General features: G+C 45.6%; 1 protein-coding gene across 2 annotated transcripts in view; it reads right to left on the bottom strand.

The window, feature by feature from the left end:
- The window catches only part of ANXA6 (annexin A6), a 152,818-nt gene that overhangs the window by 41,027 nt on the left and 86,383 nt on the right, over positions 1 to 25,408 (bottom strand). For both annotated transcript variants that reach the window (XM_068278369.1, XM_068278368.1), the window contains exons 9-16: positions 24,698 to 24,791; positions 22,475 to 22,570; positions 21,385 to 21,443; positions 21,013 to 21,135; positions 19,217 to 19,275; positions 15,369 to 15,453; positions 6,982 to 7,063; positions 1,033 to 1,127 (exon numbers count right to left, since the gene is read on the bottom strand). In XM_068278369.1, coding sequence (XP_068134470.1) covers positions 1,033 to 1,127; positions 6,982 to 7,063; positions 15,369 to 15,453; positions 19,217 to 19,275; positions 21,013 to 21,135; positions 21,385 to 21,443; positions 22,475 to 22,570; positions 24,698 to 24,791 — 693 coding nt within the window. The remainder of the gene's footprint in view (positions 1 to 1,032; positions 1,128 to 6,981; positions 7,064 to 15,368; positions 15,454 to 19,216; positions 19,276 to 21,012; positions 21,136 to 21,384; positions 21,444 to 22,474; positions 22,571 to 24,697; positions 24,792 to 25,408) is intronic.

Below are 25,408 nucleotides of genomic sequence, written 5' to 3'. Positions count from 1 at the left end.
CACTTCTAAGCAGTTTGCTGCCTGAAGCTGGCCCGAAACCTGCCCGTCACTGCCCCCACAAGTGCAGCTAGATTCTGTGCCACCCTGCCCCCACCCCCTTTAATAGCAGAACTATTTACCAACCTATCACCATTCAGAAGCATCTGTGCATAGGTGGCCTTTGTCATATCACTTGTATCGGGAGCCTACAGAGGGACACGTCTGAATGGTGATTGGCTGCCCATGTCACATGACATGCATCAGGAGCCTACAGAGGGACACTTCTGAATGGGGATTGGCTGCCCGTGTCATGTGACATACATCAGGAGCCTTTAGAGGGTTGCTTCTGAATGGCGATTGGCTGCCCGTGTCACGTGACATGCATCAGGAGCCTGCAGTGGGACACTGTTCTGAATGGCGATTGGCTGCCCGTGTCACGTGACATGCATCAGGAGCCTTTAGAGGGTTGCTTCTGAATGGCGATTGGCTGCCCGTGTCACGTGACATGCTGAATCAGGAGCCTGCAGTGGGACACTGTTCTGAATGGCGATTGGCTGCCCGTGTCACGCAACATGCATCAGGAGCCTGCAGTGGGACACTGTTCTGAATGGCGATTGGCTGCCCGTGTCACGTGACATGCATCAGGAGCCTGCAGTGGGACACTGTTCTGAATGGCGATTGGCTGCCCGTGTCACGTGACATGCATCAGGAGCCTGCAGTGGGACACTGTTCTGAATGGCGATTGGCTGCCTGTGTCACGTGACATGCATCAGGAGCCTGCAGTGGCACACTGTTCTGAATGGCGATTGGCTGCCCGTGTCACGCAACATGCATCAGGAGCCTTTAGAGGGTTGCTTCTGAATGATGACTGGCTGAAATCTATATTTTAGAGCAGAAAGGAAGTTCTGAGTTCAGGTCCGCTTTAATTGTATATATTACTCCTGTGTCATATTCCAAACTCTTTGAGGACCACAGAGAATGTACATGAGGGCCCCATGCTGCTCTAGGGCCACACATCAGACAGGGAACTTTATGAAGATGAGAATGACTTACTCGTCCGAAGTGTGACTTAAAGGCCTTCTTGATCTCCTGCCTCTGGGCGTTGCTGCACTTTGTGAGGATCTCCACAATGGTGTCCTCATCCGTACCTGTGTGGAGCAACAGTCAATATGAGTGGACGGCACCAGGGCCCCTCTGATTGTCACTAAGGCTGGAGTGCTCCAGATATTATTGTGCTTCAGTATTTATACAAGACATCTTCTTTAGCACTTTGCATAGTATATTTAGTCTTGTCAGCAGTTGGCTGATGGTGTAATGGTTAAGGGCTCTGCCTCTGACACAGGAGACCAGGGTTCGAATCTCGTCTCTGTCTGTTCAGTAAGCCAGCACTAATTCAGTAGGAGACCTTTGGCAAGTCTCCCTAACACTGCTACTGCCTATAGAGTGTGTCCTAGTGGCTGCTGCTCTGCTCTGGCGCTTTGAGTCCGTAAGGAGAAAAGCGCAATATAAATGTTATTTGTCTTGTCACTTAACTGTCCCTCAGAGGGGCTCACGATCTAATCCCTACCATAGTCATACGTCCATCATAGCCGTACTTGTCAAATCTGGCCCGCAGAGCCATCAAATTCTTCCCGCAAGTGGTTTCCCCACTCTAGACCATCAGGGAAGATATATTGGAGGTGAAGCTTTAGATCACCAGGGAAGCCATATTGGGAGGGAGGGGGGGGGGGGAAGCACTAAACACCAGGGAACTGTATAGGGAAGGGAGTGGGGGTCACTAGACACCGGGGAACTGTATACAGGAGTCACTAGACAAAATGGGAACCATATACCAGTATGAGGGGGACCACTAGACACCAGGGAACTGTTTAGGGGAGCTATGGGCACCACTAGACACCAGGGAAATGTATACAGGAGTCACTAGACAAAAAGGGAACCGTATACCGGTATGAGGGGGACCAGTAGACACCAGGGAACTGTATAGGGGAGGGGGGCCTACACACTAAGGAACTGTATAAGGGAGATAGGGGGAACACTAGACACCAGGGAACGTTACAGGGGAGAGAGGGAGAACCACTAAACAATAAGGAACTGTATAGGTGAGGGTGGAGAGCCCTAGATACCAGGGAACTGTATAAGGTAGGGAGGTGGTTTGTATTTGAGGTTGACACCCCTGGTCTAGGGTGAATTTAGTGGGAAGCCAATTAAACTTTTCTGTATGTTTTTGGGATGTGGGAGGAAACCGGAGTGCCCGGAGGAAACCCACACATACATGGGGAGAACATACAAACTCCTTGCAGATAGTTCCCCAGACGGGATTCAGGCCACTACCACGCCATGCTGCCCTGTGCCACCATCTTGGCTTAACTGTGGGCAGAAGTTGTCTTTATAAAGATTGGGTAGAAACTTTATAAAGATCAGGTGGCAGCACAGCGGGATAGAGGATAACTCATCTTGCAGCACTGGGTCCCTGATCTGGACAGCGACACTATCTGCATGGAGTTTGTTTGTTCTCACTGTATTAGTCTCCTCCCACATCTGAAAAACAGCCCCAAAAATTGGCATTGGGCTACAATAGCAATGTGAGACAAGGACTGACGATGGTAAGCGAGACTGTGAGCTCCTCTGAGGACAGTTAGTGACAAAAGCGCTGTGGAAGATGTCACTGTTATATAAATACACAACAATAGTAATAATATTTGTGTGTCACCACTAGTAACAGAAACACAAGAAGAACATACTGTAATAATAATAATAATAATAATAAAATTCACCTCACAAGGTAAAAGAAGCAAATAGCACATGCACTTTATAAAGGTGCACAGCGCCATCTGGTGGCCATTCAGCATACATGCAGTCTAAGCAAGAAAGCTGTTGCATGTATACATTTTAACATTTACTACCCCTACTGCGCCAGGCACACAAGCATGCAGACAAATGATACTTTTCAGGCTTCACTCTCATATTTGTTATGGGTCATCATGACACTAAGTCACTGTGATGAGAGCCCCAAACCTGAACCTTCGAAAACAATTATAAATTATATATTTTAACACAGACACTTTAAAGGAGACCTGTAGTGAGATATGGCGTCTTCCATCTTTATTCCCAATTTTAAAAAGTTAGTGTCCTGCCTGTGCTGCTGATCTCCTGGATTCAGTTATCTCTGAGTCACACCGGAAACAGGCACGGAGCTGGTAGGATCATACTTGGAACACTGAATAGGTGAGGATGACTTCCAAGCAGAACCTGACATATAAATAGGCTGTAGAAGCCCAACAGCCAATTACAAGGCACAGTATATGCATTCAAATTGTAGTACCAAATTATGCAAGGGCTAAACTGACCAGGGGCATAGCAATAGGGGTTGCAGAGGTTGCGACCGTACCAGGGCCATCCCTCAATTACAGTATTAGCTCTCTATTGGTCCTGTGCTGGTAATCACTTCTATAGATGCTTTGAATAGTAGTGATCATTAACAAGCTGTTCCTCATCCCCTTCTTGCTCCTCTGACACTGTAGTTGCCATTAGCAGGTTTTGGTGCACCGTATACATTTTTCAGGCCTCTCACAATAAGCAGGTAAATGCCCAATTTTTGCAGGCCTCTCGCACAGTGGATGCAAATAATTTTTAGGCAGGTAGGCGGCCATTCTAAAGACCTTAAAGAGAACCAGAGATGAAGCACCCTCTTGTATTTTACCTTATAAATCAGTGGGAACATGACAGTAAACACCTAATCTGCCCTTTGTTTCATTGTTCTCTGTGTAATCTGACTGTTATCACGTCTGATAAAAATCCTCCACTGAGAAGTCAGGCTGCTCCGTCTAGCTTTGCTACAGAAAGATTATAGCTAAGTCTGTCTCCTGTGGTGTTATTTCAAGCCCAAGCCTGCCCCCTTGTGGCTTTGCTATAATGACTCAGCAATAATCATTCCCAGCAAAGCCAGATTTAATTGCTCAGTCTGGGATTCTTGTGACTGCTGTTAACAGACACTTTTAGCAGTGAGGGTGAAACAGAGAGCATGGTAAGTGTTTTCTCTAATGTTCTTACTGATATACATGGTAAAATACACAAGGGTGCTTCGTCTCTGGTTCCCTTTAAGTTGAAAAATATAGAAACTATAGGTAATTTTTTTCACATTTACACATGAAAAAGCTGCTGCATAAAATGTCTTTCTTTTATGAATGTTTTGCCATTGATCTCCTTCTGCCATGCCATGGTCTGTGTTCTTGGACACTTTTTTTTTTTTAAAGAAAGTATAGCTGTAGAGATTCCCTGAACGTTTTAGAAGTTCACCTGCCAATGGGGTCTGCTGCGAACGCTCGGTTCACGAACTTTTGCTGAAGTGTTTGCAAGTGGTCTGCGAACATTCGTTTGCAATGTTTGTCACTTACCATTTGATTTTTACTTTTTCACATGCATCGCACAGTTGACTGGATACGATTTACATTGACTTTTTATGAACTGTAACTAGGGCTTATTTTTGAAGTAGGGCTCATATTTCAAGTGGACTGAAAATCATCCTAGGGCTTATTTTTGCTGTAGGTCTTATTTTCAAGAACACAGTAGGGATGATCAATGAGTAGCAAATGGTTGATGTGGAGTTGATGCAGGATTATGCAAATTTCTTTCCATGCAGGAAATTTGTGTGCAGGATTTGCATCATCCTGCTTCAACTTCGGATCATTTGCATCTCAGCAAATATTTGCAAACTACAAATTTGCAATTACCAGATTCGCCACAGACAGGACGCGTGCCCAGCTGTGGACATCAGAGGTTAGGTGTTTATAGGCTTCAGACGTGTCAGTCCAGGCCTGGCAATAGGTTGTCCAAAATCGATAACGGTGTTAAGGCGTGTCAATAGTAGAGTAGAAGCTGCAGGCTCATGGCATGCTGCAAAGTTAAAGTTAAAGCAGACCTCCGGTGTAAGAATAAAACCTACGCTATCTGCACAGGCAGCAGAAGTTATAACAAAAAAAAAAAAAAAGTCTAAAAACTGACCACGTGCCAAAAAAGCCAGGTTTTGTTGGATAGCCACGCCCCCTTTCTGAAATACTGCCATGGCAGTTTTCTGCCTTGTCAAAGACTGATAAGAGATTGTGTCATATGTGGGTGGGGGTCACAGAGAGGTACTCTGCTTCTACCTGTGCCACTGAGCAAGCCTATCACAGAGAGGTACTCTGCTTTTACATATCTCACTGAGCCATCCTATCACAGAGAGGTACTCTGCTTCTGCCTGTGCCACTGAGCCAGCCTATCACAAAGAGGTATTCTGCTTCTACCTGTGCCACCGAGCCAGCCTATCACAGAGAGGTACTCTGCCTCTACCTGTGCCACTGGGCGAGCCTATCACAGAGAGGTACTCTGCTTTTACCTGTGCCACTGAGCCAGCCTATCACAGAGACGTACTCTGCTTCTACCTGTGCCACTGAGCCAGCCTATAACTGAGAGGTACTCTGCTTCTACCTGTGCCACTGAGCCAGCCTATCACAGAGAGGTACTCCGCTCCTACCTGTGCCACTGAGCCAGCCTATCACAGAGAGGTACTCTGCTTCTACCTGTGCCACTGAGCCAGCCTATCACAGAGAGGTACTCCGCTCCTACCTGTGCCACTGAGCCAGCCTATCACAGAGAGGTACTCTGCTTCTACCTGTGTCACTGAGCCAGCCTATCACAGAGAGGTACTCTGCTTCTACCTGTGCCACTGAGCTAGCCTATCACAGAGAGGTCCTCTGCTGCTACCTGTGCCACTGAGCCAGCCTATAACAGAGAGGTACTCTGCTTCTATCTGTGCCACTGAGCCAGCCTATCAGAGAGGTACTCTGCTTCTGCTTCTATCTGTGCCACTGAGCCAGCCTATCACAGAGAGGTTCTCTGCTTCTACCTGTGCTACTGAGCCAGCCTATCACAGAGAGGTACTCTGCTTCTACCTGTGCCACTGAGCCAGCCTATCACAGAGAGGTGCTCTGCTTCTACCTGTGCCACTGAGTCAGCCTATCACAGAGAGGTACTCTGATTCTACCAGTGTCACTTAGCCAGACTATCACAGAGAGGTACTCTGCTTCTATCTGTGCCACTGAGCCAGCCTATCACAGAGAGGTACTCTGCTTCTACCTGTGCCACTGAGCCAGCCTATCACAGAGAGGTGCTCTGCTTCTACCTGTGCCACTGAGCCAGCCTATCACAGAGGGGTACTCTGCTTCTTCCTGTACCACTGAGCCAGCCTATCACAGAGAGGTACTCTAGCTCCTACCTGTGCCACTGAGCCAGCCTATCACAGAGAGGTCCTCTGCTTCTACCTGTACCACTGAGCCAGCCTATCACAGAGAGGTACTCTGCTTCTACCTGTGCCACTGACCCAGCCTATCACAGAGAGGTACTCTGCTTCTACCTGTGCCACTGAGCCAGCCTATCACAGACAGGTATTCTGCTTCTACCTGTGCCACTGAACCAGCCTATCACAGAGAGGTACTCTGCTTCTACCTGTGCCACTGAGCCAGCCTATCCCAGAGAGGCACTCTGCTTCTTCCTGTGCCACTGAGCCAGCCTATCACAGAGAGGTACTCTGCTTCTACCTGTGCACTGAGCCAGCCTATCACAGAGAGGTACTCTGCTTCTACCTGTGTCACTGAGCCAGCCTATCACAGAGAGGTACTCTGCTTCTGCCTGTGCCACTGAGCCAGCCTATCACAGAGAGGTACTCTACTTCTACCTGTGCCACTGAACCAGCCTATCACAAAGAGGAGAGGTGAAGAGAAAAGTAGTGCAATGCCAGGCAATCACAGTATGTTGCATTCCAGAGTGGACACAGGGCTTCCCTGCTGGATAATGAAGTAGTACTCACCTGTTACTGCATTGGGTAAAGAAAAGAGGAGGAACGGTCATAGTAAGGGTCATTATGGCTCTTTGTTACTTTGGAATTTACAGCGGAGGTCTACTTTAATTGCTGCATTATCATTTGCACCTTTAGAAGCTGTGCATGAGAACTATGAGCAGTCTTACCGAAGCCTTTCATTGCCTTCCTGAGCGCCTTGCCGTCACCGTCTGCATTGAAGTCCGCCGCCGGGAATATGGTGCCTTTCATCTGAAGAAGAGGAAATTATAGACAATAAAATACAAACCATAAAAAAAAAAAAAAAAACCACACACACAGATCTACCTATCAATCCATCCCATGCTTCTAATACGCGGCATCTGTACCTTATCAATCGCTTACATGGTACAATGGAGTTAAAGGATTTACGAGGTGATAAGTAAAAAAAAAAAAAAAAGTTCGGTTGGCTCCGGACCCCACGGCCCAGATCGGGCTTTAATTCGTCAAGTAAAATGGCCGCCGGAGCTTGCCACGGCTGCGCAGTCCGCATAGCTGCGAGTGCGGCTGTACAGCTTTAGGGCTCCTCCCGCCGCGTCCTCGCTACAGGCTGTGTCCTGGGAATGGATTGGAGGGTGGGGGGGCCTAGAGCTGCTCAGCCACACTCACATCTATGCGGACTGCGCAGCCGCGGCAAGCTCCGGCGACTATTTTACTTAACGAATGAGAGCCCAACCGGGCCGTGGGGCTCCGGAGCGAGGACCCGGCGGAAGTAAGTGGAGGGCGCGGATGGCGTCCTACATGGATTCAAAATAGACGCAGGTACTGTACTTTTTTTTTTTACTTTTCACCTCGTAAGTCCTTTAATGCATAAACCGGCGTTATGCTAAAGCACCTGCTCCTGCTGCCTGCTCTCATTGCCCTGTGAGCTTTAACAAACAAGCTAATCCCCAGATTTATCTATCTCTAAAAACTTTTCTCACGAGAAAGTTGTTTTGAAGTATCAACAGGACTATTACCTAAACTGCAGTATAGTAAAGCAACCACAAGATGTCACTGTCTGTAAACTTTGATGATGATCTCTATGGTATTGTGACTTCCTGTATTCACTCTGTGTGCCTCTCTGTTCTAAGTGAGCTGCATTACCTGATGGTGGTGTATGATATATGTCTGCATGTTTTTCTTCAGTAAAGAGTTCTAACTTGTTATATCAGATGCCTATCTGTGTGTACAGAACACTCATTCGTCAACACTCTGGGTAGATTCACTGCTATTCCTCAGCTGCTGACATTGTGTATCTCGTGTGGAAATGACAGACTGAGGGGGCACATCAGTACTAACATCCACTCATTCCACAGAAAGATCATATCGATAAGTTGATACGATTTGTCATTCCAGGAAATTTCCGCTCCATGGACATTGAATTGTAACCGTATTGGTTTGAATTAAACCGTATTGGCATTGTTGGCATGGTCCCTTGCATGGGATAGGACATATCCATTCCCTCCCAGGTAAATGAGTAAAGTGGTCTGTTCCAGAACCCTTACCCATTCTCCCTCAGGTAATGGATTGAGAACGAAAGGGATTTTTTATTGATTTAATTAAAAAAAAAAAACCACACACTTATAAAAATAACTTTTCTTTTTAAATCCACAATGTCTTCTTCTGTTACTTTATTTATACACAAGCCAGGATTTCCTTACGAACATCAACAACCATTTAAAGGATCCCAGAAGTGACATGTGACATGGTGAGATAGACATGTATGTACAGTGCCTAGCACACAAATAACTAGGCTGTGTTCCTTTTTTTCTTTTTCTGCCTGAAAGAGTTAAAGATCAGGTATGTAAGTGTCTGACTCAGTCCTGATTCAGACAGGAAGTGCCTACATTGTGACCCTCACTGGTAAGAAATTCCCCTTTTTACCCCTTTCTTGCTCTCAGAAGCCATTTTCCGCTAGGAAAGTGTTTTATAGTTAGAATTTCTTATCAGTGAGTCACACTGTAGTCACTTCCTGTCTGAGTCAGGACTGAGTCAGCCACTTACATACCTGATATTTAACTCTTTCAGGCAGAGAAAGAAAAAAAGGAACACCGCATAGCTATTTGTGTGCTGGGCACTGTACATACACATGTCTATCTCATCATGTCACATGTCACCTCGTGTATCCTTCAGGATAAATGATCAGCGATGTGAATGAGCAAACCCCGGCACATGTATAAGAAGCTGAAATCTCTGTCAGTTGTTGGCAGGACACAGAAGGATGAAGACGAAGGACCTGCTCCTCCTGGGTGAAGACTGCAGTTAAAGGATACCTGAGAGGCATATGGAGTCTGCCATATTTATTTCCTTTTAAGCAATACCAGTTGCCTGGCAGCCCTGCTGATCCTCTGCCTCTAATACTTTTAGCCATAGCCCCTGAACAAGCATGCAGCAGATCAGGCACTCTGATTCAGCGGATTCAGGTTTTACTGGATTAGCCATACGATTGTTCCAGGGCTGCCAGGCAACTGGCATTGTTTAAGAGGAAATAAAATGTACCAGCTTCCATATCCCTCTCCCCGCGGGTTCCCTTTAAGAACACAAGAAAGGAATAAAGATCACGGATGTTATAAACTGATGTCCTTTTTTTCCGCTCCTTTAATTTCTTAAAGGATACGCAAACCTTTTTTTCTGTTACAGAAAAATGGGCGCTATAAGCGTGTGTGTGGGGAGGTGTGCAGATGCTTGCCGCACCTTCACTGCGCCAGTCTCCCCCTCCGCTGTGCAGTAAAAGGCCTCGTTCCGTTACCGTGGTTGGCAGCTTTTGACCTGGGCATACTACACTATGCATGCCGACTGGCAGGGCCACATTTACACTAAGGCACTATAGGCACGTGCCTACAGGCGCCTGATGATGGAAAGGTGGCTCACTTCCCTCACCGGGTGCCTCCCTCCTTCCTTCCCTATGCAGAGTCCTGAACAGAGTGTAAATGAGAGGTTACTTACCCTGCTCTCATCATTCCACTGATTTCCCTTCAGTCACTGACACCTCTAGCTCCTTAATACTGAGGGTAAGGGTGCGTACAAACATGCGACTATAGTCGTTTAAAACGATCGTTACCGACGGCATTGCCCAACGATCTTTCGTAAAAAGTGCACAAACGATCATTAAAACGACCGACCAATGAGATATTCATGAACGATTCAGACTGCCAGATCTTTTCCAACGACCATCGTTCAAAAAGTAATGTCTGTACAACGATCGGTCGTTGATAGTTCGTTCTCAAAACTTTGCACATGCTCAAACAGTTCTTTTTGACACTTGTGTTTGAAATCAGTTTATACATCATGTTGCGCACGCAACGCTCGTTCCAAGATCGTTTGTACACGAACGATGTTCAAAGTAGCCTTTATTCAAACGATCATCGGCCGATACCTCCTTTAACATCGTTCGTCGTTCAGAACGAACGATCGTTATCGTATGTCTGTACGTACCCTTACTCTGGCTTCCCTCATGCTAAGGGGCACCTCTAGCTACAGTTTATAGGTTCATGGAGGGTGGAGTCTAGGGTGCCTGTAGCACAGCTCCCAACTGCCCCTCTTTGGGAGCCCTGTCCCTCTGTCCCTCTTTTCTCCTCGTTTGTCCCTCTTTCAGGACTTTGTCCCTCTTTCTATGTAAATATATATATTTCTCCAATAAAAATGTGTTTGATTAACTCTAAACTTTATTCCCATTCTTTAATTTGATATATTACTAATTTTAAAATGTTAATATAATGGAAAATGAACCAGGATAGAAAGGACCAGTGTGGTTTGAATTATAAAACAACATATTCTTCTTATGAAAGCTTTATGGTATGCGTGACTAGGGGTGTGATGGGGGCGTGATCAGGGTGTGGCAGGGGCACGGCTTAAGTGTCCCTCTTTCTCATCTCAAAAAGTTGGTAGGTATGGCTGTAGGCTCCTGTGATGTAAATCCTATCTGGTCCTGCCGATTGGGCAGCGGTCCTGTCATCCCAGCACACCAAGGTTATCAGCTGAGTGCAGGGATGACAGGGCAGGTGCCTGATCAGTGCACGGTGTTCATAGACACATGAGACCTCTCCTAGGACATCTTTTGGAGCACAAATTAATATGACATGGTCTGACATGTTACATGTGACATACATATGACATGTTACAGCTCTGTGTGTGTGTCGTTGTCCTCCCTCTACTGTCATGGTGGTATGTTCCCCAGCATCTCCCCATCCTCCAGTCATAATAGCTCCCACTGGCTTCATAACTCCTTACTCTGCGTTGATCGTTGCTGATGAGAGCTGACTTTGGCATATTAAGGCTAGGCTTGTCCCAGTTTCATAACAGCTTATCCAAGAAACATTCACTCTCTGCCTTTCAGCTAAGCAAATCTTTTAGATCCAAAGAAATCAAAACACCGCTTTGTGTGGCTGTTAGCTAGTTTGGTAGTTGGCACCACATGAGGAAGATAGTTCTAAAAATGCAGTTCTTACAACTGCCAAGGTCGGATTTGTACATTTTAAAGGGGCATTGTAAAATTGAAAATATGTGCAAACATAAACAAAGATGAAGTATGTTTTTTTCCCAGAGTAAAATGAGCCATAAATTACTTTTCTCCTATGTTGCTTTCACAGTCGGTAGTAAAAATCTGACTGAAGCGACAAGTTTTGGACTAGTCCATCTCTTCATAGGGGATTCTCAGCAAGGCTTTTATTCTTTATAGAGATATTCCCTAAAAAATGATTTAAACCATGATGCTGGCCAGCCTCCCTGCTCGCTGCACACTTTTTTGGCAGTTGGACGGAGCAACTGCTATTCACTAAGTGATTTTAAAAACCAATAAATCCCTGAGAATCCCCTACGAAGAGATGGACTAGTCCAAAACCTGTTGCTTCTGTCAGATTTCTACTACCTACTGTAAGTGATAGCAACATAGGAGAAAAGTAATTTATGGCTCATTTTACTCTGGAAGAAATGTACTTCTTATTTGGCTATGTTTGCATATATTTTACATGTTAACATTTTTCGCCATAGTGCCCCTTTAACCTCCTGAGCGATAATCCCGAGCTGAGCTCGGGGTATGTCGCGCAGGAGGAGTTCTCAGGCCCTGGTGGGCCGATTTGCATAATTTTTATTTTGTTACACGCAGCTAGCACTTTGCTAGCTGCGTGTAACTTCCGATCGTCGTTGCTCGCCGCCGATACCCGCCGTGACGCGCAGCCCTCCCCGACCCCTTGCGCAGCCTGGCCAATCAGTGCCAGGCAGCGCTGAGGGGTGGATCGGAACTCCCTCTGACGTCATGATGTCCATGACGTCAGTGACGTCATCCCGCCCCGTTGCCATGGTGACCGGGGAAGCCCAGCAGGAAATCCCGTTCTGAACGGGATTTCCTGCTTACTCTGATCGCCGAAGGGTGGGTGGGGGGATGCCGCTGCGCTGCGGCTATCATGTAGTGAGCCCTGGGCTCGCTACATGATTTAAAAAATAAAAAAATTTAAAAAATAGTGCTGCGCCACCTCCTGGGTGATATAATTGTATCGCCCAGAGGGTTAAGTAAAATCACTTATCCTTAAAGGGAACCTTAACTACAATGAAAAAAAAATTCACTTACCTGGGGCTTCTACCAGCCCCCTGCAGCCCATGCCTGCCACGATCCTCTGGTACCCCGCTGTGGCTTAGTTTAGATTCCGGTGCGCAGCCCTGGCCGTTTGTGCCTTAAATCATGCTCCGTCGGGAGCGTCCTAAGCATGTGCATACGAGATTTTCTCCTACTGCGCATGTGCAGGGCGCTCCAGGGAGTGAGAGCGTGATCGAGGACGAGCAGGGCTGCTCAGGTGAAGTGCCGGCGACTGGCTATGTCACCGGAATCGAAACTAAGATACAACGGGGGGACCAGAGGATCGTTCAAGGCAAAGTGAAACTCTTTGGTTTAGTTAAGATTTCCTTGAAAAAAATTGTAATTTAGTTAGTTCTGAATAATCTAAAAGATCTGCTGAATGCTGAAACGAAAAACTCAACTGATCATTTTCAAATAAGCACACAAGTAAGAGAACACAATCACTCAAAGGCCCTTATTCAATTCACTTATTCTCGAGTTTTCTCCTAGGAGATCCTATTTAATCTTCTGAAAAGGGCCGAGAAGTACCGTAGGTGAAAGAGTACTATCAGAATTATTCTGAGTATTTTCTTGCTTGCTGGGGGCTTAAAAAGCATTTTATTGACAGGGTGTGAAATTATCTCCTAGGAGAAAACTCAGGAGAGAAAAAGAATTGCATATGGGCCAAAGTGTCAATTCATGTATCACTTCCCATGATAGGTTTTCCCCATAAAGGTCTTTTTGTTTACTGGATACAATACAGCAAGTCAGTTGGTCTGCCTCTTTTGAACAATCTCTGCAGCAGGTAGGATAAAAGATTTTACACAAAGTAAATCCCAGCTCTGTAACAACCAATTGAAGAGAAACTTTAAAGCGGATCCGAGATGAAAACAGAGGATGTACCATCTACGGTTTGGCCTACCTCAAAATCTAATGGTGCAGTTCTACACTGCAATCATTGAATCCACCATAACATCATCTATGACTGTATGGTTCAGCTCCTGCTCAGCATTAGAAAAGGGGAGGCTATAACAAGTAACTGGTCTATATATCGTATCTAAAGTTTAGATAGTTTACACAGCAAATCTAGCTGCAAACAGCTTCAACAGTATATGATTATTTATTCCTGAGATACAATGAGGGCAGCCATGTTCTGTTTGTGATCATTACACAGGCAAGATGCTCTGCATCTCCACCCCTCAGCCTGTGAAAACTTCACTCCCCTCTCCTCTCTTCTCTGCCTCTGAAATCTCTGGCTAGTAACACCTCCTTCTCCTGCCCAGACTGAGCTCCCATAAGCCCTTGCTACAGTGCCAAGGCACAAAAGGAGCTGTGGGCGAGGCTTGTTTAGTTTATAGGGCGTTTATAGGGCGTTAGAGTAACAAAAAAAGTATTTGGCTTGAGGAATGCCCTATAAACTATATGAAAAGAATATAATTATGCAATGTGTAAAAGTTTATCTCAGATCCACTTTAAACCAGAATTGAACTCCATCCCAGTCAGTAACTGATACCCCCTTTACCATGAGAGATCTTTACCTTTTCTCAATAGATCATCGAGAACATCCATATGGCTGATATTGTGGTGAAACTCCTCCCACAGTGTGATGTCAGGGCCATGGCCTTGACAATTTCCTGTCTGTGAACCTCGTTGCATTGTGGGAAATAACAGCTGTTTCCAACTGCCAAGCAAGCAATATCTTGCTCTGTGCATTTAAATATATGGGGGAAAAAAACAACCTTTTATCCTATTACATGGTTAGGGGGTGCACTTATAGATAATGGCAGTTGGTGCTGTCTATAATTTTATCATGTCTGCCAGTAGTGAAGATGATGACCTGCAGGCTGATTGTGGATCAAACAACATGAACAAATGACATGACGAATATCAATCATTTCTCGATCTCTCTTCTATTTTTAACTTCCTACTTTTCAATGCATTGATTTATTTTTTTTCCCCTACTACTATTTTTCGTCAATGTTCCCCCTTTAAAGAGGATCTGTATTGAAAAATAACATAATGAATAACATTTCTAATTTTTTACAATATTAATTTATTTAGTCAGTGTTTGCCCATTGTAAAATCTTTCTGTCATTTACATTCTGAAATGTATCACTGGTCTGGTGGTGACATCTTTAGTGCTGCCAGGTGATCTGTACGAAATGTTTGTTACTGAGAGTTCTATGCACAGAGGGAGATGCTGCTTGCTTGGCAGTTGGAAAAAGCAGTTATTGTCCACAATGCAATGAGGTTCACAGACAGGAAACTGTCAGGGCCGTGGTCATGACATCACACTGTGGGAGGGTTTTAACCACAATATCAGCCACACAGACACGCGCCCCCCCCCCCCCCCCCCCCCAAGATCTATTCAAGAGAAGGTAAAGATTTCTGGTGGAAAAGGCGGTATCCGCTACTGATTGGGATGAAGTAAAACCCTTGGTTACAGTAAGAACATAGCAGCCAGGGACAGCTTTGGGTAAGTTGTCCTTCAACGCCACAAATTTTGTGAAATAACCTCATTGCCCTTCATTCTGTGGTGTAGGGGGAAAAAAAGAAGAGAAGAATTTTGGATTTTGTGGCAGAATTGTTCCTGTGAGGCTAGACAAAATGGCTTCCCGTATTTTTAAATAAAGTTATAAATTCAAATACAGTGAGTGGACAGAAATAGAATAGAAGAGAAAATGCATCGCCCCCTTTAACCAGAGCCAGAGTGCATTTAAGAGACAAAACCGCAAAATAAACTGAGAAGCAAACAGTTACCAGTTCAGTTTTTTGAAAAAGCAAATTGTTAGCGGGATATCTGGCACCACCATGTGAGAAACAAGAAACAGCGGGTTAGTGAGGCGCGCGGGTTAGCTTAAGGTGAGGCAAGCAAGCGGCAGAAAGGGATGCTGGGAAAAGGGGGCCGGCTGGGTTAGACTGGCCTATAGGATTAATAGCAGCAGCTGGGGTAAGATATAGGGGGATGTCATTCTATGGTCCAACCTCAATACGTGATGCAAGGGTTGCACTACGCTCCCATCTCTGATAGGCTGCCTGAGCGGCTTCTGGGAAAAACTCCCCTGCGGCGCTAAAAACACGAAGAGGAACAGCTGACATGGGGAAGGCAAGGCTGAAAGTCACAATTTACTTCTTAAAGTGGGATAAAACTCTAACAGAACATTCAATAAAAATGTGTTTTCAAACTTTTTATTACCCATACAGATACATATCTGCTTTTGTGCACAAGTAATATTGTCGGTTTACAAATTATAAGTTCCCAAGTACAGTTTATCTGCTCTGGAAGCTGCCATTGCATTTTACTGCATAGCTGCTGTATTTATATATTAAAATCTATCCAGTGATCACTTCTCAGCTCTCTCTGATTTTACAAGGAGTGCAGTTCAGAGTCAGCATGCTGATGGCTGGATACTGATTGTAGCAAGGAATGTAAACAAAAGATAATGTTGTCACCTCTTTAGATGCTGGGTCTGGCTACAGCCAAGGTTAAAGGACCGCTAAAGTGAGAGGGATATGGAGGCTGCCATATTTATATACGTTTAAGCAAAACCAGTTGCCTGGCTATCCTGCTGATCCTCTGCCTCTAATACTTTCAGCCATAGCCCCTGAACAAGCATGCAGCAGATCAGGTGTTTCTCACATTATTGTCAGATCTGACAAGATTAGCTGCATGCTTGTTTCTGGGGTGATTCAGACACTACTGCAGCCAAATAGATCAGCAGGGCTGCCAGGCAACTGGTATTATTTAAAAGGAGATAAATATGGCAGCCACCATATCACTCTCACTTTAATTCTGTAACATGGTGCGCAGAGCAGTAACCCATGGCAACCAATGGGAAACCTGCGTTCAGAAATCCATAGGGCTTTATTATTGGACGCAGATTTGTGCTGGGATAGGTTACCGCCCATAAGACTTACCAGAAGATGACCTTAGGCAGCATGGTTAGGTTGTGCAGCAGCAGAATACACCTGTAGGGCGTCTTTACCTGTTATTACTTTGTCTGTCCGCCATTGGACAATGAAGGAGGCTACGTGTAGCTAAACATGAGCCAACCCTTTTAAAGGGGAAGCTGAAGTGACAGAAATATGGAGGCTGCCATCTTTATTCCCTTAAAAACAATGCTGGTTGCCTGGCTATCATGCTGAGCTTTTGGCTTTAGTGGTATTTGAGTCGCATCCATCTGAAAACGGCGCCTGCGAATAATGGCGCACGGTGTTGCCGCTAATCCGTTTGCCGCTTATCGCTATTTAACGTTAAAGCCTTATTGTTATTTAGCGTTAACACACAGAACCCTCTCTGTACCTATCCCTAACCCCTAAACCCCCCTGGTGGTGCCTAACCCTAAGACCCCCCCTGGTGTTGCCTAACCCCAAGACCCCCCTGGTGGTGCCTAACCCTAAGACCCCCTGGTGGTGCCTAACCCTAAGACCCCCCCTGGTGTTGCCTAACCCTAAGACCCCCCTGGTGGTGCCTAACCCTAAGACCTCCCTGGTGGTGCCTAGCCCTAAGACCCCCCTGGTTGGTGCCTAACCCTAAGACCCCCCTGGTTGGTGCCTAACCCTAAGATCCCCCCAGTGGTGCCTAACCCTGACAGTGTTACATTAAATCCATTCCCCGTTTTGCAGTTAAATTACGTCTGCAGTTTGGCTTATGTAGGACGCTATTGATAAATAACGTTAGTGTGTGCCACTATTGATAAATAACGTTAGTGTGTGCCGTTTTTCTTTTTTCCCTGTGTGCCATTATTATGCAGTACTAACGATAAATAGCGATAAGCGTATCTTTTTAATGCGGCGCCATTTTTATGCATAGGCGCTGTGCGCCATTATTCACTGATCCCATTTGAGTCACACGCCTGGAACAAGCATGCAGCCAGGGGTGTCAGACAAGAGTCACAGCATCAGATCTGCTGCCCATTCTGGGGCAGTGAAGTATTAGAGGCGGAGCATTAGCATAGAATTCAGACAATCGGCATTGTTTATTCGAGAATGAAGATGGCCGCCTCCTTATTCCTCTCACTTCAGGTCCTCTTTAAAGTGGGCCTGTAGGGGAAAAAAAGCCCCTGTGGGGGTACTTACCTCGGGAGCTGGAAGCCTCGGGATCCTAATGAGGCTTCGCCTGTCTCCATCTGCCGGTCCAATCCAGCGCTGGCGGCCCAGAACACAAAGCAACAATAATATTTACGTTGCCAGGATCCAGAGGCAAGTCCCCCTCCCGAGGTCAGTATCCCCCAGGGGCACATTTTTCACTACAGGTACATTGTAAAGCGGATCCGAGATGAAAAACTAACTATGACAAGTAACTGGTCTATATATCTTATCTAAAGTTTAGATCATTTACACAGCAAATCTAGCTGCAAACGGCTTCAACAGTTTATGATTACTTATTCCTGTGATACAAGGGCAGCCATGTTCTGTTTGTCATCATTGCACACAGGCAAGCTGCTCTGCATCTCTTCTCCTCAGCCTGTGAAAACTTCGCTCCCCCCTCCTGCTCCCTCCTCCCCTCTGCCTCTGAAATCTCTTGCTAGTAAACTCCTCCTCCTCCTGCCAATACTGAGCGCCCATAAGCCCTTGCAACATGGGTCTCAGAATGCCAAGGCACATGAAGAAGCTGTGGGCGTGGCTTGTTTAGTTTATAGGGAATTAGAGGATTAAAACAAAAACAAAAAAGTATTTGGCTTGAGGAATGCCCTATAAACTATATGAAAGGAACACAATTATGCAATGAGTAAAAGTTCATCTCGGATCCACTTTTAGCAATACTTTGGACTGAATGTTCCTCAAATATCAGAGATGTGCCTCAAGCACTCATCAACGACTTCATGTTTACAGGAATTTGGAGACACTGCATACAGATCTTCGACAGCACGTTGGTGCCTCAAGGTAATTCTAAATCCTTTTACTTTCATTGTCTCCAGTATACTGGTAGGCCAGGTTTCTTATCACGAGAGATCGTTCAATCATTGCATAGATCAAGCATATGTGGACTTCATATGTTCTTTGTGACTTAGCTCATATATGATGATATTGTTGTGGTTATGTGTTTATGAACTACGTTTCTGCAGTTTTGAAAGGCAGGATTGGTAGCCAATAACCACTGACCAATGGATTAAGCGGTCCTCAAATGTTTTTCCAGCAGATCTCACCCTGCTATCTCAGCACATTGCTTGAATATATCGGGCTGTGTTTGGATAACTTTGAACTAGCAAAGGATGCAATGAGTGATGGACTGCAAAGAGAGTGATGGACTCCCTACTGTCACTCTCTGCAGCTCCATATTACACCCATCTAGCTTTTCTTTACACAGTATTTGTTTTTGTCATTTGGCCATAAGGCCCATCACCATATTTGGTGAAAACAGCATATTAGCACTAAGACTTCATATCAACTGTGAAGCACGGTGGTGGGCAGAAAAATTAGCCCAAGCCTACAAATCTACAACAGAATGGCATGAATTATTAGTTACACCAGTTAGCTCAATAAATACAAATATGAGTAACATTTTGCCACCATGGTATGTAAACCCTTGAATGGTACAAAATATTTTGTTCCACCACCACAATCAGTAAAAACAAAAATGACAAAAAAAGAGGAGTCATTTAAAAGGGGAGGGACATTCTCATTCCTGCGGGTGAAGAACAGGAGAAGACAATCTATGAACACGGACCCGGACACTGCTCCCTGCACTTGGTTATGAAATGGGGTCACTGGTGTACTTTGCATAGACAGGCAGCTGTCATAGTCATTGACTAGACGTACCATCCAAGGAAACCACAAACTCCCCTGAGCTATACAACGTCTTTACATAAGTTGCTGATGGCGATACATACTCATCATCTCCTCCACACAGGTTGAGCAGAGCCTTCTTGTATTCTCCAGATGTGTCATTCTGAAATACAGCAAAGTAAAAGGGCATTATAACAGGTCCTTCAATAACTGCTTCTAGTCTAACATCTGACATCTTGTGTGGTGCCATTCTATATAGACAGGGCTGGATTTAGGCCAAGGCCACCTAGGCCATGGCCTAGGGCACCACAGGCACCCAAGGGCACTGACGCAGCAGGGTAAACCGGTGCAGCATTTGCAAGCTTTCAAATGCTGCAGTGCAGGGAGATCAAGCGAACGCCTGACCGCGGTACTCTGCTGCTAGCCGCCTGTGCAGCGGCCACCTGGCTCTCTGTGCATGTTTGCATTGTGGCCGGCGGCTATGGACTTGGGCAGCATTGGAGACAGAGGGGAAGAGGAAGCTTCTGCACTGGAGACAAGTGGAGAAATGAGTAACACGGATGGCTGCTGCAGTGTGAAGGCGAGCGGGCTACCTATACTGAAAGGGGGGTGGAAAAAGGAGGGATTTAGGTAGTCATCTGGCTACCTATACTGGAGGGAAAGGGGGGAGGGGGTCATCTGACTACATATACTAGAGGGAAAGGGGGAGGGGTCATCTGGCTACCTATACTGGAGGGAAGGGGGAGGAGGGGTCATCTGGCTACCTATACTGGAGGGAAAGGGGGGAGGGGGTCATCTGACTACATATACTAGAGGGAAAGGGGGAGGGGTCATCTGGCTACCTATACTGGAGGGAAGGGGGAGGAGGGGTCATCTGGCTACCTATACTGGAGGGAAAGGGGAGAGGGGGGTCATCTGGCTACATATACTAGAGGGAAAGGGGGAGGGGTCATCTGGCTACATATACTAGAGGGAAGGGGGAGGAGGGGTCATCTGGCTACGTATACTGGAGGGAAGGGGGAGGAGGGGTCATCTGGCTACCTATACTGGAGGGAAGGGGGAGGAGGGGTCATCTGGCTACCTATACTGGAGGGAAGGGGGAGGAGGGGTCATCTGGCTACCTATACTGGAGGGAAGGGGGAGGAGGGGTCATCTGGCTACCTATACTGGAGGGAAGGGGGAGGGGTCATCAGGCTACCTATACTGGAGGGAAGGGGGAGGAGGGGTCATCAGGCTACCTATACTGGAGGGAAGGGGGAGGAGGGGTCATCAGGCTACCTATACTGGAGGGAAGGGGGAGGAGGGGTCATCTCGCTACGTATACAGAAGGGGGGCGGCTGGTGACAGTAGCCTTGGGCGGTAAAGAGTTGCTATCCGGCCCTGTATATAGAAGAACGAATTGAAGTAATCTGACAATAACTAGCCAATGGCAACCTTCAAGGTTGTTAGCTATCTGCATAGATATCACACAGGAATTGGTTGCTGTTAAGGCAGCCATACATCTAGCAATTGTGGTTTATGGCGGCTAACAGATTTCTCTCTGATCAGATTTGAGATCTGTTGGCCGCCATAAACCGCAGGCGGGTTTTCTGATCGACTTCAGCATTAAATCTTTTGGCAATCAGCCCTGTGCCGCCACCTCGCTGCCCCGGCCACTGTCCTCCTAATGATTTATGTTTCGCCCCCTTCCCCTCCCCCGGTGCCCATGCAGGTAATACCAAATACTAATGTGGTGTGGTTTAAATAAGATTTTATCATTTTCTTAAAAACTCTACATTTGTTATTCTTGGTTAATTATATCAAGCCTGAGCACCCCCCCATTCCCCGCACCACCAGAAGTACCCCCCGGGGTACGCGTGCCACACGTTGAGAACCTAGGCTATAGGCAATAGGCGGTTACCTTGATCATAGAGTACAGAGACTTCTCATAGTGAGTCCTGAAGGCTTCTCTGATGTCCATCATGTCGATCTCGCTGCGAGAAACCATTATCCGGATCAGAGTGTTATCTGCTGTGCCCAAACCCTGGAAAACAACAACATCGCTCAACATCATGCATCGGAACTGGACTGTGTCTGATATTCAAAGCGAAAGACAAACTGCGACGTCAAGAAAACGTCAGTCCTAATTATAGCTGAATATACTTCAATACAAATCAAAACAAACAATACCTTTATTGGCAAGACCAAGATTCATACAGGCAAAGCTGGGGGAAATGGGGGGCATAGGGGGACGCCTCTCATCGCAGGTTCCCTTTAAAATGGCCGGACTTACCTTCATGGATTTGTACAGCCTGTTGGCAAAGTAGTCCTTGACGCTGCGGACGCATTTCACTGGAAGAAAAGCAAGACGACCGCTGATAAATCTAAGGTCAAAACTATTTGCATAGGTCATGACAAACAGAAAAATATGAAACATTTCCACCCAACAAAATTATAATATCGATGTTTACAAAAAAATGTTTATCAGAAACACCTGATCTGCTGCACGCTTGTTCAGGGTCTATGGCTAAAATTGTTAGATGTAGAGGATCAGAAATTAACCTCACTGGGGTTATGATTATTTCCAGATTTAGGGTCTGAAAAGCCATGACATTTTTTAACAAGCTTTTAGACCCTAAAAGCAAGCAAAAAAACAAACAAACATATCACGGAGAGATCTGCTGCAGCACCTGCATATAACTCACAGGCATGGGATTACCACTCTGAGCTGTGGATTTCCATCCCGAGCCTGACTCGGGATTACCACTAAGGGAGTTACATGAATATGTCAGCCTCCATATCCCTCTCACTTCAGGTTCCCTTTAACCCATTAGCAGCTTCAGTAGAGTTATCTTGTTTGCGATAAGTGTGCTGCTTTCTACCTCAGCCTGCAGATCTCGTTGTGCTGTAAATTCTTGGAATGCTTTGATCTCTCTCTACTAGCAGAATATATAGAAACTAAAGCAGAAGCCCTCTGTTATTGTCTCACACTGCCCCCTAGTGACAAGTGGCCATAAATACACATTACAGCAGGATTAAATAAAAGCAAAGAAACGTAACAAATAAGAAATAAAAAAGTGCTAAAATACTGTAAATTGGCCTGGAGCAATGTCAAGCATCTAAATAAATTGGCTGCTAAAGGGTTAAAGCATCTCTACCTGAAATCAAGGTTTTATTTGAAGGTATTGATATAAAAGGCATTGCCCATACATATATAGTAAATGTGTCATTTGGGGAATGCTGGGATTTTTAGGACAGGTTGCCTGCGGTTGCCTTACATTTCCAGCACTGTCTCTTCCCCTGTCTTACTATGAAGGGGAGGGGCTCCAGGCTTCTGCTATGGAACTGTCTGGAACGGGTTGGCAAATTTACAAACCACTTACCTACAGACACCATCAGCTTCTCGAAGTCTCCAGAGAGCTCCCCCCGGATACTGTCTTCAATGGTCTTCCCAGAGATTTTCTCATATTCATCAAACACTAGAAAAAAAACAGGAGATTTTGTCACGGGAAAGGGGGTATAGGCTACTGATTGGTATAAACTTCAACTCTTCCTTAAAGCGGACCTGACCTCAGAACTTCCTCGCTGCTCTAAAAGATAAACAGCATAAAAACCTTACAGAGAAAAACATTTCTATGTTACAGCTAATACAAATCCTGCAATAAGTCTGCAGTGTGTCTACGTCCTGCTTTCATGGAAGCAGACATATTGTTAAGGTGCTGTGTTTACATATTAGTTGCTCTGCCGTGGCAGAGGAGATTCCTGAGCTGATACAGCTGAGACATTAAACTACAACTTGTGCTTAGTCACAGATGAGGGGGGATTAGACAGGCTAAACTCTCTAAATACATACAGGGTTCATTTCTCTCCGAATTCTTTCTGTCCTGTGCCAGAGTTCAGCTCCACTTTAAGTTGCTCTTTGAGAGTATTATAATATAAGGTCAACATAGAGGTGAGACATAACCTTACAAATGGTTCAGATATAAAGTTGTAGTTGCATGAATTAAGCATAAACATCGCCAATCAACAAATTGTTAAAAAAATTCATCAAAAGCGAATGGAATGTATACGTTGGCGCAATAGATCAAAATGATAGAATTACCTGGAAGAAAAAAACAAATACTCAGATTAAGAAGGAATCTCATGAGGTTTATGGAAAGTTTTTGGAAGCGCAGATGTAAAAAAGGGTGCCGTGGTCATTTGAGGCCCACAAATAGCCACTAATAGAATCTGTAAAATTACCACTATTCTACTGTTATTGATAATTGCCAATATTTTACTATCATATTTTACTATTGCCCTACTTGTCCCCATTGTCAATCAATCCCCCCCTCATTATCGATGCCTAACCCTAAGGCTAGGTTTACAGTGGGGCTTTGCGGTGTAGCGTAGCGGCCGCATTGTACTGCGGAACACCACATTGCAATGCAGAAGCAAAGTGACACTCACAGTGCAGCCCTTGTGGTGCGCTCGGAGTGCGGTACCCCATAATGCCCACGTTAGCACTACCACTACGGTGAAGCATACTTTTCACTGACTGTATGCTTCACTGTATACCAGGCAATGCACAGATAACGCATGGCGGCGCTTTCCCGGTCCGTTGCATTGCTTTCCTGCTGTCACAGGAAACACACCTCCCATTGTACCTAGCCTAAATATCCCCCTCAAACTGTTGCCCAATCCTAACGACTCCCCAAACCGATGCCCAACCTTAAAGGGAACCAGAGAGGAAGCACCCTTGTGTATTTTACCATGTATATCAGTAAGAACATTAGAGAAAACACTTACCATGCTCTCTGTTTCGTCCTCACTGCTAAAAGTGTCTGTTAACAGCAGTCACAAGAATCCCAGACTGAGCAATTAAATCTGGCTTTGCTGGGAATGATTATTGCTGAGTCATTATAGCAAAGCCACAAGGGGGCAGGCTTGGGCTTGAAATAACACCACAGAAGACAGACTTAGCTATAATCTTTCTGTAGCAAAACTAGACGGAGCAGCCTGACTTCTCAGTCGGGGATTCTTATCAGACGTGATAACAGTCAGATTACACAGAGAACAATGAAACAAAGGGCAGATTAGGTGTTTACTGTCATGTTCCCACTGATTTATAAGGTAAAATACAAGAGGGTGCTTCATCTCTGGTTCTCTTTAACCAACCCCCCAACCTGTGATCAAAGCTAACAGACCCCCAACCTATGCTCAACCTCAACCATCCCTCTCAACCTATGCCTATAACCATAACTAATGCTCTTCAAGCGATACCGAATCCTACAAAATTTCAGGCCCCAGAGGTTCCACCATAACCCCATGATGTTAACAGCCCCGATTAGAGGCAATACATGGTAATTTGTGGGCTCTATAAAATAACCGGCAATGGGGGCTTCCGGCACCTAAATGAACACTTATAGATTTTAATCATGGATGTTAACAGTCTCATGATCTCATCTCACAGAGGTCGGGACTCTCAAAATCTAACCCTACGAAAAAAAAATTTAGAGCGAAAAAAAACGTATCACGGCATTCAACCTTTCTGATTATTGGCACAGAAGAATTTGTATATTTGTCGGTCCTAAGCATTCAGATGCACAGTCCATACACTCACTGACCAAGTTGGAGATGTGATCTGCTCCGACTTCCCAGGATGTAGATGAACTGAGCCTCATCTGTGCCCCATTTCTGTTCTCCAGCTTCAAATAATTCCTGGAGGCAGAAGAAAGAAAACTGGGATGAATAATTTGCATGTCCCAAATAAACTGGAATATAAGCAAATCCGAATATAAGCCAATCCGAATATAAGCCAATCCGAATATAAGCCAATCCGAATATAAGCCAATCCGAATATAAGCCAATCCGAATATAAGCCAAGGTACCTCGTTTTATTTATAAAACCCCCCTAAAAAGTGATGGACTCGTGTTTAAGCCTAGGGATGGAAATGCAGCAGCTACTTCTACATGTCCACAGGTAGCCTCCTTCCCGGTATAGCTAGCCAGATGTGCAACCAATATTATGTAAGCCTCTTCCCAGTATAATAGCCAGATAGCCCCAAGTATTAGGTAGCTCCCCCCTCCCCAGTATAGATAGCCAGATGTGTCCCCAGTATTAGGCAGCCCCCTCCTCAGTATAGCCAGATGTGCCCCCCGCATTAGGCAGCCCCCTCAGTATAGCCAGATGTGCCCCCAGTATTAGGTAGCCCTCTCCCCAGTATAGCCAGCCAGATGTGCCGCCAGTATTCGGCTCCCCCTTCTCAGTATAGATAGCTAGATGTGCCCCCAGTTTTATGTAAGCCCCTCCCCCACAGTATAGCCAGATGTGACCC

Source organism: Hyperolius riggenbachi, chromosome 3 (genome assembly GCF_040937935.1).
Source record: "Hyperolius riggenbachi isolate aHypRig1 chromosome 3, aHypRig1.pri, whole genome shotgun sequence".
Lineage (NCBI taxonomy): Eukaryota > Metazoa > Chordata > Amphibia > Anura > Hyperoliidae > Hyperolius > Hyperolius riggenbachi.
Note: the sequence above shows the minus strand (reverse complement) of the source record. Positions and strands in the feature narration are given on the sequence as shown.